The 15,816-nt window shown below is 40.0% G+C and overlaps 2 protein-coding genes and 1 long non-coding RNA gene across 11 annotated transcripts in view; 2 read left to right on the forward strand and 1 right to left on the reverse strand.

Moving 5' to 3' along the window:
• Window positions 1-1,758, reverse strand: part of LOC114486711 (uncharacterized) — a 236,783-nt gene extending 235,025 nt beyond the window's left edge. For all 4 annotated transcript variants that reach the window (XR_008618052.1, XR_008618051.1, XR_008618054.1 and 1 more), the window contains exons 1-2: window positions 1,670-1,758; window positions 1,150-1,197 (exon numbers count right to left, since the gene is read on the reverse strand). This is a non-coding gene — a long non-coding RNA (uncharacterized lncRNA). The remainder of the gene's footprint in view (window positions 1-1,149; window positions 1,198-1,669) is intronic.
• ITGA1 (integrin subunit alpha 1) overlaps window positions 1-15,816 on the forward strand; it is a 168,992-nt gene that overhangs the window by 7,918 nt on the left and 145,258 nt on the right. The window lies entirely within an intron of this gene.
• Window positions 2,521-4,453, forward strand: PELO (pelota mRNA surveillance and ribosome rescue factor). Its single transcript, XM_028492901.1, has 2 exons — window positions 2,521-3,533; window positions 3,822-4,453. Exons 1-2 carry the CDS (start codon window positions 2,808-2,810, stop codon window positions 4,251-4,253), a joined length of 1,158 nt encoding a protein of 385 aa, XP_028348702.1. The 5' UTR covers window positions 2,521-2,807; the 3' UTR covers window positions 4,254-4,453.

The raw sequence follows: 15,816 nt of genomic DNA on the forward strand, positions 1-15,816 counted from the left end.
AATTAAAGGAGAAATAAAACTTGTAAAGCCATGTCTTGGAAGCCTTGAATGCCAGGGAATTTGGATTTTAATTAATAGAGAATGAGAACCCCAAATAACTCAAAAGTGTAACGACTGATCTAGAAAGACTAAGTTATAACACAAAATCTAGGAGAGAAAAACCTGATCATTCAACAACAAGCTCGTTACTAAAAAGAAAATTCTGTTACAGACGTTTCAGATTAAATAATAATTCTTGAAAAGTTTTGTAGTATGTTCAATCAGTGAAGCACATTTATATTTAAAAAGACAGCCCAAAGCAGTGTGCCTCATAATTAAAAGAAACAAAAGAACCACAGAATCAACAGTCTATGGGGGTTTCCCATAGATTCCCAATGTAGAAATATGTATGTATTTTTCTAAAGTAGAATATTAGATCTTTCTCAAGAATTACAACAGTGATCTAGGCTGCGCAAAAGGAATATTACGTTGAAAAGAATATAAGGACTGTTTTAAAGTAATAAAAGAGCAAGGAAGGGACCTTCCTTTCAAATGCCCCAGGTTGGTTCCTAAGCTGTGAGTCTTTGTTTAACTGGCAAAGGTAAGAGTTAAGGGGAAATGGCAGTGGGTAATAGCACATAATCTTTGGGGTTGCAGAGATGATTTCAAGCATCCATAAATGTAGAATTGTGTCAGTGGAAAGACAGAGTGTGGAATTAAACAGGGCTGGATTTGAATGCTACTTATGTGATCTTGAATACATTTCTTAACTTCTCTGTAATTCATTTTCTTCACCTATGTATGAGGATAACAAATATTTACCTTACAGGCAAAGACTAGAAAATGCATAGGAAAGTACCTGGTGAATATTCAGTAAGTGATAGCTCTTCAGTAAAAACCTAACATTTATAAAGGTCCCTGTGTGCCTATCACTGTGATTCTGTGGTTTTCGATCCCTGGCAGATTTTTCAAGAGGGGGATGATTATACTTAGAAAGGTGATCAAGGAGTATCTCAAAGCATCTCCTCCTTTCTCTCTCTCTCTCTCTCTCTCTCTGTCACACACACACACACACACACACACATTCACTCTACCAGTTAAGAATTCTTCTAGCTTAAAAAGCACCTTTTAAAAAGATACATGTCCTTTGGAGACACACGCCATACTCACACTTTAGTGTGATCAGTTCCTTGCTCAGTGAAAAGCTGCTGGGTTCTCCTGGAAGTAGAAGAAGGCAGTCTGAGTTAGGAACTTGGAAGGGCACTCAGTATGATAGGCAGGTGGGGAAGGAAGGAGGTACAGAAAGAGAAGGAGGGAGAAGAGAGGCCACAAAATATTGGTTCTAATTTGCACTAGAGCTTTGGAGGGGACCTATGTATCCCCTGACAATCTCTGAGGAAGTTAATTGCGAATTGAGTATCAAGACTTGTGCCAACATCAGATTGCTCCCTTTCATCCCTGTCTCACCAGTTCGGGATGGTAAGCTTCCCTTTAAATGCCATACGCAATAAGATAGGAAGGCGAATGGGGAAGATTTGTGCCCTCTTCTCTCCAACCCATCTTAACTCTCAAGAAAACTTTGGTAGGCTTTTTCTATTCACTGGTCCTTTTAAGGGGCAATCCCCACTTCCCAAACTCCCCCGCCTCTCCTTCCCCACCAAAATGTTAAGTGACGTAAGGTTTTTCTTACCAATGAATTCTGTAGCTATTCAATCAAGGTCGGTCATAGTAGAACAGTCCTTCCCCACTTCCCCAATCCTCAGCTCTCAGCTCAGCTTTGACAGTGAAGATCCCGTCCTAAACTACTGAGACCCAATTCCCCCCCGTAAACATTTCACAGGCTGCTTGAGCTGCGGAAAGCTGAGTCTGCCAACCTTGGATTCTGGGATTCTCAGGACATCAGATCAAGCAACTGAGAGGTCCATCCAGGGGTAAATTCCACAGATGGTTTCTTCTTTCTCTGGGATCAGTGTTCTAACATCTGGGTTAATCAGATCATGCAGACTTAGTTAATTAATCGCAGAAAACAGCTGGGCACGTTACTCAAGGCCCAGACGTACCAAGACCAGTCGTTCTTAAGAAACAGCTTCTGGACAAACCAGCTCCAAAAAGCGTGTGGCGTCTGAGTGCGGATAAGGCAGGAGCAAAGCGGGCCGTAGTTTGGACCTTGGGGCCAGGTCTGCACTTATCAGAGTTCCTTTTACTTTTCCGTAAGTTTTGAAATTGCATTTACCCGGAGGGAGAAGGTGTAGCGTGGCAACCGCACACAGCTGAAAAATATATATATATTTGCACTCACAAACTCCCCAGATTCTTCACAAACAGGGGTGGAAGAGAAAACTTAGGACGTCCAAGTTCAGCATTAATACGAAGGACTCGCCACCAAAGATTCCGTACACTTCCCTTGGGTGGTTTATTCTCCGAGAAACACCTCCCGGCTTAGTGCGCCTGCGCACACGCAAGCTGCGGCCCCGCCTCCCCTTTGGGGACGTAAAACGTGCGCCGGGAGGCAGGACGTGGGCTGCGCATGCGCCCTCACTGCATCGGCTTCGGTCTGTACGGCGGCTGGAACCGCGGAGAAGGTGTTCGCCGGTGTCTCTTGCGCCGGTTTGACGCGGCGCGCCCCGAGACCACGAAAAGGAAGGGCTAGAGTAAGTGTTCCCCCCAGCCGCTAGAGTCATATAGAAAGTGTTTCCTTCCCGCCAGGCAAGTGCCTGTAGGAACCGGACCCCGCCCCCTTCCCGGCCCAAACTTTCCCCTCCCTACCCCTTTCCTTGTGGGGACTCCCTCGGTTCCTCTTGTTCTGGCAGTGATCCCCTGCCAGGATCATGAAGCTCGTGAGGAAGGACATTGAGAAAGACAATGCGGGCCAGGTGACCCTGGTTCCCGAGGAACCTGAGGACATGTGGCACACCTACAATCTAGTGCAGGTGGGCGACAGCTTGCGCGCCTCCACCATCCGCAAGGTACAGACGGAGTCCTCCACGGGCAGTGTAGGGAGCAACCGGGTCCGCACTACCCTCACTCTCTGCGTGGAGGCCATCGACTTCGACTCTCAAGCCTGCCAGCTGCGGGTCAAGGGGACCAACATCCAGGAGAATGAGTATGTCAAGATGGGGGCTTACCACACCATCGAGCTGGAGCCCAATCGCCAGTTCACCCTGGCCAAGAAACAGTGGGACAGTGTGGTTCTGGAGCGCATCGAGCAAGCCTGTGACCCAGCCTGGAGCGCCGATGTAGCGGCTGTGGTGATGCAGGAAGGCCTCGCCCATATCTGCTTAGTCACTCCCAGCATGACCCTAACTCGGGCCAAGGTGGAAGTGAACATCCCTAGGAAACGGAAAGGCAACTGCTCCCAGCACGACCGGGCCTTGGAGCGGTTCTATGAACAGGTGGTCCAGGCCATCCAGCGCCACATACACTTTGATGTTGTAAAGTGCGTCCTGGTGGCCAGCCCAGGATTTGTGAGGGAGCAGTTCTGCGACTACATGTTTCAACAAGCAGTGAAGACGGACAACAAAGTGCTCCTGGAAAACCGGTCCAAATTCCTTCAGGTAAAACAGTCTTACCCAGGGATAATTAAGAATGGGCAGAGGGGTTTATGTAAACGACTCCTAAAGTTTTAGAACTAGGAAAAGTGCAAGAGGAGGAAGGTTTAACTTGACTGGGATTATAAGTGAGATCATGAAATGAAAAGAGACTAGCAAATTGATATAGTAAACTTGGGTTAAATTCTTAAACATATAAAGCCTCACCAGTGCTTTTGGCTTGAGGTCATTGTGGGCTGTTTAATGGGTACTCTAAGAGATTCTTTTGTCTAACTTTTGTAATTGTGATTCTAGGTACATGCCTCCTCTGGACACAAGTACTCCCTGAAAGAGGCCCTTTGTGACCCTACAGTAGCTAGCCGCCTTTCAGACACTAAAGCCGCTGGGGAAGTAAAAGCCTTGGATGACTTCTATAAAATGTTACAACATGAACCCGACCGAGCTTTTTATGGACTCAAGCAGGTGGAGAAGGCCAATGAGGCCATGGCAGTTGACACATTGCTCATCAGCGATGAGCTCTTCAGGCACCAGGATGTAGCCACACGGAGCCGGTACGTGCGGCTGGTGGACAGTGTGAAGGAGAACGCAGGCTCTGTTAGGATCTTCTCCAGTCTTCATGTGTCTGGGGAACAGCTCAGCCAGTTGACTGGGATAGCTGCCATTCTCCGCTTCCCTGTCCCTGAACTCTCTGACCAAGAGGATGATTCCAGTTCTGAAGAAGATTAATGATTGGAACTAATAATCGAGACAACCTGTGTCTCACTCCTTCACTGTTAATTTTCTCAGCATCCTTGTGACAGAAAGCTGCAAAAGTGGCACTTTGTGATTCTTACAGGGGTTTCTCATGTATTTGGTCACACTAGGTGATTTGTGGTTGGCAGGACATGTATTCAAACTGAACAATAAAAGGAAATAATCTCCATGTATTACCATCTTTATTAATTGGGATAATTTTATTTCAGAATTATGAGTTATTCGCAGTACTTAGAAACATTTTGTATATTTAAAACGAATGCCTGTATATTCTTTGGAATAGACTGTAAAATCCCATACTGCGTGCTTTGAAGTAGTTTTCCTTAGGAAAAGCTTTTTAATATCTCATCTTCAGTTTACATTGTTTATTTTAATTCGGCATGGTGTTCTTACACTGGTTTTCTTAATGATCCTTTTCTCCCCATTTCCCCCCACATTCCATTTTTTTTTTAATTTTTAAATTTATTTGCTATTTTAAATGATAGCTAAATAATTAGAAGACTTTTCTTGAGGACAACTTTAAAATGTGTTTTTCTTAAGAGACTTGTTAAACCAATCATGTTAAAAGTAACAAGGTGGGGTTTTTTTTTGCTTTAGAACTAATCATAATTGCTTCAGAGGAGCACTTAATTAGTTATTTTTAGGTCATAGAGCTTTGGTCTGCTAAGGATTCTCAGGATAATCTATTTAAGGTGCCTTTATTTTTAAAATGAGGCTAAGGTATGTGATTTGCTTATGGGCTATTAGTGGCAAACTAAAGTACTCCCCAATCTGGACTTGAGTTCTTTGCACTGCTACACTATTTATGTATTTATTTTTTGGCTTATCATAGTTAAATACTTAATGCTACCTTGAATTTGTATTTGCTTTTACATTCTTAATGGACTTTCTCTATGCCCTATTTTAGGGGTGAGAAAGCCTGTTCAGAAAGTTTAAGTCACATCATTAGTCTGTGGCAGTTGATTTGTACTCCAGCTCTTTACCATACTTAGGGAATTTCGGCAAATAGCTGAGAGTTTAAAATATTTTCATTATTTTTTCCAAGAGTTAGGGAGGGGGCCTTGAAATGTAATTGCATCTTGACCTTTTACACATCTCAGCTTAGCAAAATTATTAGGAAAGGCCTTATGAAGAAAGAGTGATAATTCAGTCTGTAACTCCAGGATCAGTGGTGCCTGCTTCAAATAAGGACACTAAGTAAACTTTTGCCTGTCCTGTCTGTGTCTGAGCCTTTCTCCTGGTGTAAGTGCCAGGTTTGGTTATTATTTTTTATAAACTTCCTAACTAATCTGAACCTTTTTATCTGTAGTTAGGGGTAGACACCTCCATATACTTTAAAACCACATTTTTATAAGTCTATTGTACTTCCTAATCAAAATAATTCAGATTGTCATTTTGTTATAATTCGTGAATATTTAAGATATTAAAAGTATGTTATTAATAATTTGGTAGGAGTGTAGATATGAAGTCACTAAGAGTCTTAATGTTAGAACCTGATTGATAGATTGATAATGCATCATATTCTCAGGAAGAATTTGGAGATTTGGGGCCTCGTGCTTATAATCTATGCAGAACTGGTTATTCCTAGCTGTTATCCTTGGTAAAAAAAAAACCAGGGGAAATAAAAGCTCATGGTAAGTCTAACCAATACATCTTAGGACATAAGTTCTCAAATTTAGCTGCCTCTTAGCTTCACCTTGGGAGCTTTAAAAACTCTATACCCAGACTGGACCCCAGACTAAATAACCTTGCACCCCTAGAAATGCTGAGGTGTTTTTTTTAAATTATTATTAAAGCTCCCAGGTGATTCCAATAGGCACCAAGGCTGAGACCCTTGATTCAGGCCTTGCTATTCAAAAGTGTGGTCCATGGACCAGCAGCATCCCCGAGAGCTTGTTAGAAACTGGAATCCAGGGCTGTACACTAAACCTATTGAATTGCAGTCTGTACCTTAACATCTCCAGTTGATTGCTGTGTATAATCACAGCTGATAAACATAAGCAATAGCTTATTCTCCCTGTGCTAGTTAATCTCTGCCTAGGGTTGCCAGCCATAGAGAAGAAGATTTGAGTTTTAAGATCTTTTAAGAGAGCTAAACTGCCAATATTCAATTAATTTATCTATAAAACTCTAAATGGAAGCCTGTTTATATAACATATTTAAAATATCTTTAAGAATTTGTATTTTTAAAAGTTACAAAAAGTAAAAATAAAAAATAAAAAGTTACATATTATACCAATACCATTATCAAGAGTATAAATCTTCCTAGATGCATAGGTGTAAATATCAAAATAGTGATAGGAGCATATAAAATACAAAATTAATTCAAATAATTGTTTTTTATTCTATAGAAAACAAAATGAACCATAGGTCTCTGGAAATCATATGCAGTAGTTTAATTCCAATTGCTATTCATTAATAAGGAATGGCTATGATAACAAATGGAAACACTGTCAATAACATACCTCTCAAATTAATGCAATGTTGTTCTGTAAGTTTCCATTTACCATAAGGTGCTTGTTGTAAACAAAGATTGCTACCCTCACTAGGCTCAATAAATGAGAAGTTTGCAATTTGTTTAATTTTGTTCCAGATACGATACATATAAAATTACGTTTTGCTATTCCTGGTCTATTATATGTTAAATATTTTGCTAATTTTATGTCTGGACTGTTGAGGCTGGATTTCACTTTCATTACTCCCTTATATACAAGTTGGATTCCCCCCCACCCCCAGGTGCCACTAGAATAGCTTTGTAAAGCTAATTTTCTTTTATCTCTAGTTACTTTCAGTCATTAACTTTAGTTTCCTTTTTTAATCCCTGTAACCAGATATCAGACTCACAGTATCTTTAACAGAAGTGACTCATAATTTCTGCAGTTCATATATTCTGGAACTGAAATTCTCTGTGTTGCTAAAAAAAAGTACACGGATGAAATGGTGTATATGTGAATTCCCCAAAGTAGAAGCTGTTTGTTGGGAAAGTACTATTTTGCTTTTAAATCAGATGGTTTTCCAAGTAAATAAAACTGGCAGTTTGTATTCAGTATCGGGATATGTTGAATTACATGTTAAAAAGGGGTTTCTAAGATGTTTCTTAGAGTTTGAGTAGAGAGAAATTCTTTTGCCTGTGGCCAGAGCTTAGATATGGGGCGTCCATATTTATATTACACCAGTCATCAAGGGCAGTACATTTAATTTTATCCGTTCATTTTTTTAGTACCTGTTTGAACCAAGTACTGAGCTGGGTTTAGGGAAGAAACATGTAAACAAATCACTGGATAAAAGTAACTTGTAGAAAGTATGAGAGGGCACAATGTTGCAAGGGGTCGCTTTTAGAAGGAACTTTGTAGAGCAAGAGCCAGTAAATGTACTTAAAATGATAAACCTGGAGAGGTTATCAGGAAGAGGAGGAGGGCAAGGCAAGTGTGCTAATCATATTAGACCCTCCATGCCACAATAAAGAGTAGGTTCGACCATTATGAGAAACCACTGAAAAGTTTAAACAGGAGAATGGCATGATAAACTTTGCATTTCACAAATATCACTGTTTGGCAGTATCAAGGGTGCATTGGAGGAGGCAAGATTGGAGGCAAGGAGACAGATTAAGAGAACACTTATTAGAAAAATTTAAGAGGAAAATGATGACGGTCTAAACAAAGGCAGTAAGAATGAAAAGTCAAGAGGAGGTATTAGGAGATAGGCTCAGAGGGACGTGAGGTTTTTTCAGAGTTATGGAAGGAGTAGAGTCTAGGGGTAAATCTCAGGGTTTTTTTCTTGACTGGTGGGAGATATGAGGGCATAATTCAGACACAGGAAAAATAGGAAGAGAAGCTGACTTGCAAGGAAAAACAGTAAGTTCAGTTTGGACTCTAGTTTGAAGTGCCTGTGGGGCATCTGTAATGCTTTTCCACCAGACTGTTATATGCTTACTTACTCCCTTCAGGTTTTTGCTCAAAATATCACCTTCTCCATGAAGTCCTCCTAAACCAGCCTTTTTAAAAAATGTACCTTCTCCAAGATTCCCTTATCCTTCCTTATTTTTCTCTGTGACGCTTAATTTCACTTAGTTGTTTTGCTTATCTATCTAGAATGTAAGCTCCAGGAAGGCAGAGATTATTGTCTATTAGGCCATTGCTATATCCCCAATGCTAAGAACAAACCCTGGCACAGAGTAGATGCTCCAAAAAAAAAAGAAAAAAAGATAACTAAATGAATGACCGAATGAATCAATCTCCAGAAGAAGGTCCCTTAGGCAATTGTGCATACAGTTCTGAAGTTCAGGAAAAAGCATTTGGCCAGGGATAATAATACAAGAAATGTTCAGCATATAAGCAGACCTGAAATCATGGAGAAAAAAAAATGACCTAGGAAGTATTAGTAAAACTAGAAATAAAAGAGGGCCAGGCATCAAAGCATAGGGAAACAGCAATATTTAATCTCTTTAAATGCTATTTCATTCTCTGTATTATAACAAAGCACAGGTGTTTATAGATTTCAACACTTAATATAGTCAAATAATTATTTTTCCCCTACCTATCTCTATAGTGTACTAGAGATATACATGTAGAATAGCTAAAGTATTGATTTCATAAAAAGCTGAATTTTTAAAAGTTCTTAAGATAAAAATTTCTAAGTCGGGGGGCAAAAAACCAAATTACTTTTGTTTATGTTTTTCAAGTGGATCTTAACATACATGTACATTTACTAATTTAGTGTATGAAAAGTTAGTTTTAAAAAAAGATACATTAGGGGGTGATGATTTAATTTATTAAAAGATTTTTCTCAGGATCCCCATAGTACAGGGATTATTAGCAAGCTCTGTTTCATTCAGGTCGAAGGGTTACTGCTATACGGCCCTTAGCCCTCATGTCTCCTACCCTAATGTGCATCTTTGATTCCCTCACCACTTCCTCTTTTACTCCCTGTGGGACCACAAGTGTCAGAGTTGTGACATAAACTTTGCAAAGTTATACCTGTTCTAAAAATTGATTTTGACCAGCCCATAATTTTGTTGATACACATTTTTCAGCAAATGAGTTCCCAGTTAGTGAAGAACAACTAAAATGGGGATGTAAAAGCAATTATAAAAAGAATAAACAATTTCAGATAAAGTTTTTAAGGCCCTAAATAAAAGTTTTCTTCATATTGACGTTAGCGTATTTAAACTTTGTGCTGTGATTCAGTTTACGCATTTTAAGAGATTTAGTAGTGTAATAAAGTGCTGTTCAAGATTTTCGTAGTGCATTGTGTGTATTGCTGATGAATTCTCAATTTAGAAGTTTAGTGCAAAAGTGTTACAGAAAAGCCAAAATGGTTTCTAACGGAGTTGAGATGCAAGTATAATACTTCTGTGTATCAAGGATGCCTTACTTAGAAAAGATTCAAAGTCAGCAATGCAGCTAATTAAGATGTTGAAGAATAAAGCCTCTAGTAATGGCCTAGAACAACTTGAGGAGTAACTTAACATCATCAAGTAGCAGGTAAACTTCACTAGAAATAAAAAAGAAATTGGCTTTGTTCAGGAAGGAGATAATTAAATTAGAAAGACTATGAAAAAGCATTGGCAAAAGATATTTGTTAAGCTGAAGTGGAGATGATAAAATCTCATTCATCATGTTTCTTTACGTGGCAAGAATTCTTCCTTTTTAGGAAGTGTTTGATACAGCATCACCATCTCTAGTCTCATCCATATTTTAGAGTGTTCTTTGTAGATTTCCAAGTATACTAATTGAAAGATAGCCCATTTATTTTTCAGTATTTAATTTCTCTATCTTAAGAAACTTGTTAGTGTATTCTGTTGTGGTAAAGAACACCGGGAAGGAAACTGGGATATTGTGAATTTATTCATTTAAATTTAGGAGAAGCTAATGTGTTTTCTCAAGGAAAATCCACTTTTGCGTGCAGCACTTTAGTTGTATGCAAGTCTGCTGACGCTATCATTTTTGCTTTTGACAGTGAATATTTTAATTCTCTAACAGTTGACATCAATATGGGAAGGTCTTACATTTCTAGATGCCAGTTGCTAAAGATTGTGACATTTATGATAAATTGTAGGGATTTGGATTACCAGTCTTCTTTTAAGTTCCCTTTCCTTCATCCCTTAACATTGCCCACATTCTTTAGAATGCCTGTTTTTCTATAACGTAGGAGACCTAGAGGACTTAGAGCTTATTTCAACTTAGGCTGCCACATTTGGTTCCAGAGCTCCCAATGCTGAGGCAGGGCAGTATCTGCCAGACAGCAAATACCAGAGAACAGTGTCTTTGCAGCAGCCACACTGCCTGGCCACGCACAGGGTTGGCACCACTGTCCCAACTCCGGGAGTGGACCACCTGTTACAATAAAAGTAACCACATGCTTATTAAAGACCAGACCTGTGGGAAGTGCTTTAAAAGGAAATATTTAATTCTTTGAGGAGTCCTATGAGAAAGGTTTCGTCAGTACTATTTTCAGGTAAGAAAACAAAAGAGGTTAAATAATTTGTCCAAAATCACATAGCTGGTGGCTGTGATAAGGTGCCCAATCAAGCAACTCCCTGAAAATACAAGAATGCCAGTCCATTCCTCAATTTTCTGTTTGGAGTAGGTCAAATGTACCTAGAAATAGAAAAATTATTTGGTAACACTAAATTTTATGGAATTGGCCAAAGTTTGTTGCAATCATTTTGTATGATTTTTGATTTACCTACCACTGTTATTTTTCATCTCTCATGAAAAATCAGGAACTCAATCATATGGCATTCTAGTCTGAAATATGGTTGAGGATTAGAAAGTGTATAGAAACTGTTGTAAGTCTATGTATTAAACCAAGCCCCTCAAGCCTTTACTCAGCATCTGTTACTATTTCACACTTAGTTTTAGCAAGCTTGTTTTTAATAAAAGTTTTAAGCCTACTATCTTAGTTCATGCATTATTCTAACATAGTAGCACCTTAAGTAGCAGAAACTATGCTACTTCGGTATGCAAAGATGAATTAAGATATGTGTCCGTGGCTTTAATCAGCAAATTAGATATCAAGGAGAGATGACCACAAATGGCCAAGCTGACAGGAGGTGACTGCAGTGAGAAATGACAGCTCAGGTGGATCCTGGATCACCATCGAAAGAAAAAAGTCTAAGGCTTAGAGGCTTTCACTGGGGCCTGAGGACATTACTGTGTTTTAATAGCTGGTGTTCATATTGAGGAAAGGATTGAATTACATTCGGTGCATTACATTCAGAAGTCAAGGAAATGTATTGTCTTTCAAAATTACTTTTCTCCAAAAATCATTAAAAGATAGTCGAACTTAAAGAAATCTTTAGCTATCTGCCATACCTAGAATGGCAGTTCCAGATAGCCGGAGTTTTACCATACCTTAATAGTCTTAATAAGAAAACTTATATAATTGTTGAAAGATGAATACTTGTTAAAGAAAAACATCCCAATAGATTTTAGCTGTAAAATGTATTCAGAGGTAGGAGGTCCTCTGAGTTCAGGTCTAAGTTCCAGAAGTTTTATGTCTGGAATTTTTCGCCAAGTCCTAGTGTAAACATCAACTAGAAATTTTTGTTTGACACCAATGTGAAAAATTGCCTGTGGATATAAAACATTTTAATCTTGTGTTTCAGCTCATTGATCCTGTGACCATAATTTAGAGTTTTTTCTTCCTCTCCAAGTATATTGTTGACAATGGTAGAAGTCACTTTTTTTTTTTTTTTTTGATGAGGTGGAGGAGAGGAAGATTGAAAATGCATTGTAGTACAAGGCTCTGAATCATTTAGAATCATAAAAGGTTAATGCTGTATGGAAACTTTTATGTCATCTGACCTACTCACTTCATGATATGGATGTCAAGTGAGGCCCAGAGAGTGTTGGTAACTTGCTCAAAGTTGCTCAAACGAGAGTTTTTCATAGAGTCCACATTGCTGTTTGATCCATCCTATTCCAATTTCTTAAGCATTTTCTTGTCACCAGTGCACATTGGGAGGCAGTTGGGGTAAGTGAACAAAGACCAATAAGGGATTCTAAAAATGCCTAAACCTCCTTTATCAAATAATTCTTCATCTTGGGGCAAGACAATTTCTCTCTCAGAATCATCACTGAGACTCAAACCCAGCTTTGAAGTCCATTTGTCCATTCTTCGAACAACTATTTATCTTCTGCCAGAGAAAGACTCTGCCTCCTGCCTTTCTTCTTGTGAGAATCATTTCGTTCTTCTGACAACCACTTACTAAATTCCTACTATGTGCCAGGCACTCTGCCAGCCCCCAGAGGTATGAGGTGAATAGAGAAGATCACGGTCCCTTCCTTCAAGGGAAACCCAGTCTAGGATGGGGAAAGACAGAAAGAAAACAAGCAATCATAACACTGCGATAGGTACAGGAATAAGAACTGTGTGGGAATCTAAGAGCTTAAAGGGTGCTCTTAACTCAGCCTGGCTTCACTGAGGAGGTGCTATCAGAGCTTAAACTGCTAAATTCCAGAAGCTCACACTGATCTTGCATTAGTTTCTAGAGAAATGAGGCAAAGGAAGCTGAAAGCATTCCTCTCAAATTTACTTGGTAAAATTTTTTTCTTCTAAGTATTGGTCCCTGTAATCCCTAAGCTCTCTCTAAGCTCTGCAGTAAAGAGTCAACAAACCTGGGAAGAGACATCATGGAGAAAGGAGGTTGTGTTGCTTCCTACTCAGAAAGAAGTGAAAAAGGCATCAGTGGAATCAGAAATACAAACAGGAGACCATGACTGAAAAGAAGAGAAAGATGCTAGAACCATTGTATTTTCCATATTTTTGTTATCTCCTGTTCCTCTCTCATGACTTAACAGCCAAACAATTAAACCAGAAAAGAGAGCTTGTTGCTCAGTAAGCCGGGGAGCAGGACATCGTGTCCTCTCCACAGCCATTCTTGGAAAAGAGGATGTCCAGGGTAGAGTGGCTGGTGGTGGCCTTCTCGGGGAAAGGGAAACAGGCTTCTGGGCCTGCTGTCAAGCGGGAAGTGCCAGAGAGCTGACTTGGGCCTGGGGAAAGCCCAGAGGCTGATCAGCAGGAAGACCTGGGGTCTTTCCTATCTCTTTATTCACCATTTTATCCTTGGTATAAAATTCAGGAAAATCACCTTCATAAACAATAACAACTTCTCTCCTAAGTAGTACATTTTACTAAATGGCCAACATGGATTGGGTGTGGTGGAAGGAAGGGACATTTTCTGCAGAAGGGAGAAAAGAACACAGTCTATTTTATGAGGAGGAGTGAACTCTGGGTATAGCGCTCTGACCCTGTGTGTCTCAACGGTATTCTCAGCCTGGGTGAAAGGAAGTGGAAGAATGTGTGGAATGTGCGGAAGTAGGAAGAGCCGAGACACAATTAGTTCTCTGCCTCATTAAATGTAGTAATATATTGTTAAGAAAATGAGTCTGTTATCACTGTAGTAAATTTGGGCCTAACTCCTTGCCTAGAACTTAACAGAGCTTAATAAGTGTTAGAATTTTTCCTGCCTTTCTGGGAATCATTTTCACCCTTATCTCTAGCTCTTATACTCTCCCTGGGTCACAGTAAAATATAGTGGGAAATGGTGTGAGTAGACAGGAAATGTGGAGAAAGACCCGGCCTTTTTATAATGGTTTGCTGTAGATTTTAAAGCTCTTAGATTTGCGTTTGATGCATGGGTTCACATATGTCCTTCTAAATGAATTAGAAACTTTGTCAGAGTCAAGAAAGTAATACAGCCAGATTTTATACTTGAGACTATAAAAAGGATGTTGCACGCCAAAAATTACAGTGTAATTTACATGCTGTTAGCTATAGTTACAAAAAAGACTGTATATAAGCATTTGCAAAAGCATCGCCTTTCTGAATAACTATGAATCACAGAAGAAGTCATCCATGCCATTCTCAGAGGACTCTGGCTGTGGTAGGACAGACATGAGAACTGACCTGTGAATCAGATCAGGATGTGCCCAGGCCCTACCAGTTGGTTGTGTGACTTGAAATCATTTCATCCTTTTGAACCTCCATTTCTTCATCAGTAGATTGAGGAAAGATGGGTGGCACTTGATTTCCTAGGCACCCTTGCAGATCCCTGATTCTACTTGGTGCAGTAGCAATAATTGTTTGTTATTTTTAAAAGTGGTATCCTTCCGGGCTTCCCTGGTGGCGCAGTGGTTGGGAGTCCGCCTGCCGATGCAGGGGACATGGGTTCGTGCCCCGGTCCGGGAAGATCCCGCATGCCGCAGAGCGGCTGGGCCCGTGAGCCATGGCCGCTGGGCCTGTGCTTCCGGAGCCTGTGCTCCGCAACGGGAGAGGCCACAGCAGTGAGAGGCCCGCGTACAACAACAACAACAAAAAATAAATGAATAAATAAATAAAAAATAGAAGTGGTATCCTTCCAGCAAAATAAATCTTCAGTGACTCTCAGGTTTAAAAAGAATCTGTTTTGCACCATATTCCAAAAGCTGCCAAATTTGGGGTTTGGCTGACTGCTAAAGAGAGCAGCCTGCTAGAAGGAGCAAATTCCAGAGCTGAGGGTCATTTTTTACAATGCTTTGCCAATACGCCCATATTTTCAAAGTTGTTGGGGGCCTTTAAACTTGAGCATCAGGAGAGAAACAGTTGTTTAAAACACTTTGTCAATAGGTACACAAAAATTTTCAACTGTACAAATATTTTTGAATAGTTTGCCACATTCCAATGACATTCCGAGTTGCACAGTCCTGCCACTTTCCTCCTTGTTATTTTTCCTCCCCTATCAACTTTGCTTGCTGTCCCAAAGAACTAGGTAATGAGAAAACACAGGTCTTTATTTTTACCAGAATGTTCTTTCAGTTTGTCCAGTGGTTCTCAAACCAGGCAGCTAGGGAGTTTTAAAATCACATGATGACTGGGCCCACCCCAGGCAATTAAGTCAGAATATTTGGGGAAAGGAATCCAAGCATCTGTACATTTTAAAAAAGCTCCCCAGGTTTTTCTTTTTTTTTTTTTTTTACTTTATTTTTTATTTTTTTAACATCTTTATTGGAGTATAATTGCTTTACAATGGTGTGTTAGTTTCTGCTTTATAACAAAGTAAATCAGCTATACATACACATATATCCCCATATCTCCTCCCTCTTGTGTCTCCCTCCCACCCTCCCTACCCCACCCCTCTAGGTGGTCACAAAGCACCGAGCTGATCTGCCTGTGCTATGCTGCTGCTTCCCACTAGCTATCTGTTTTACATTTTGTAGTGCGTATATGTCCATGCCACTCTCTCACTTCATCCCAGCTAACCCTTCCCCCTCCTCGTGTCCTCAAGTCCATTCTCTACGTCTGCGTCTTTATTCCTATCCTGCCCCTAGGTTCTTCAGAACCTTTTTTTTTAGATTCCATATATATGTGTTAGCATACGGTATTTGTTTTTCTCTTTCTGACTTACTTCACTCTGTGTGACAGACTCTAGGTCCATCCACCTCACTACAAATAACTCAATTTCGTTTTTTGTTATGGCTGAGTAATATTCCATTGTATATATGTGCCACATCTTCTTTATCCACTCATCTGTCAATGGACATTTAGGTTGGTC

This window comes from Physeter macrocephalus, chromosome 8, assembly GCF_002837175.3.
Source record: "Physeter macrocephalus isolate SW-GA chromosome 8, ASM283717v5, whole genome shotgun sequence".
NCBI lineage: Eukaryota > Metazoa > Chordata > Mammalia > Artiodactyla > Physeteridae > Physeter > Physeter macrocephalus.

Excerpts from the sequence above, each read along its gene's own strand:
- PELO (XM_028492901.1), top strand. The coding sequence starts at position 2,808 with ATGAAGCTCGTGAGGAAGGACATTGAGAAAGACAATGCGGGCCAGGTG. Across the intron at positions 3,534-3,821 it reads ACCGGTCCAAATTCCTTCAG|GTACATGCCTCCTCTGGACA; the intron begins GTAAAACAGTCT and ends TTGTGATTCTAG.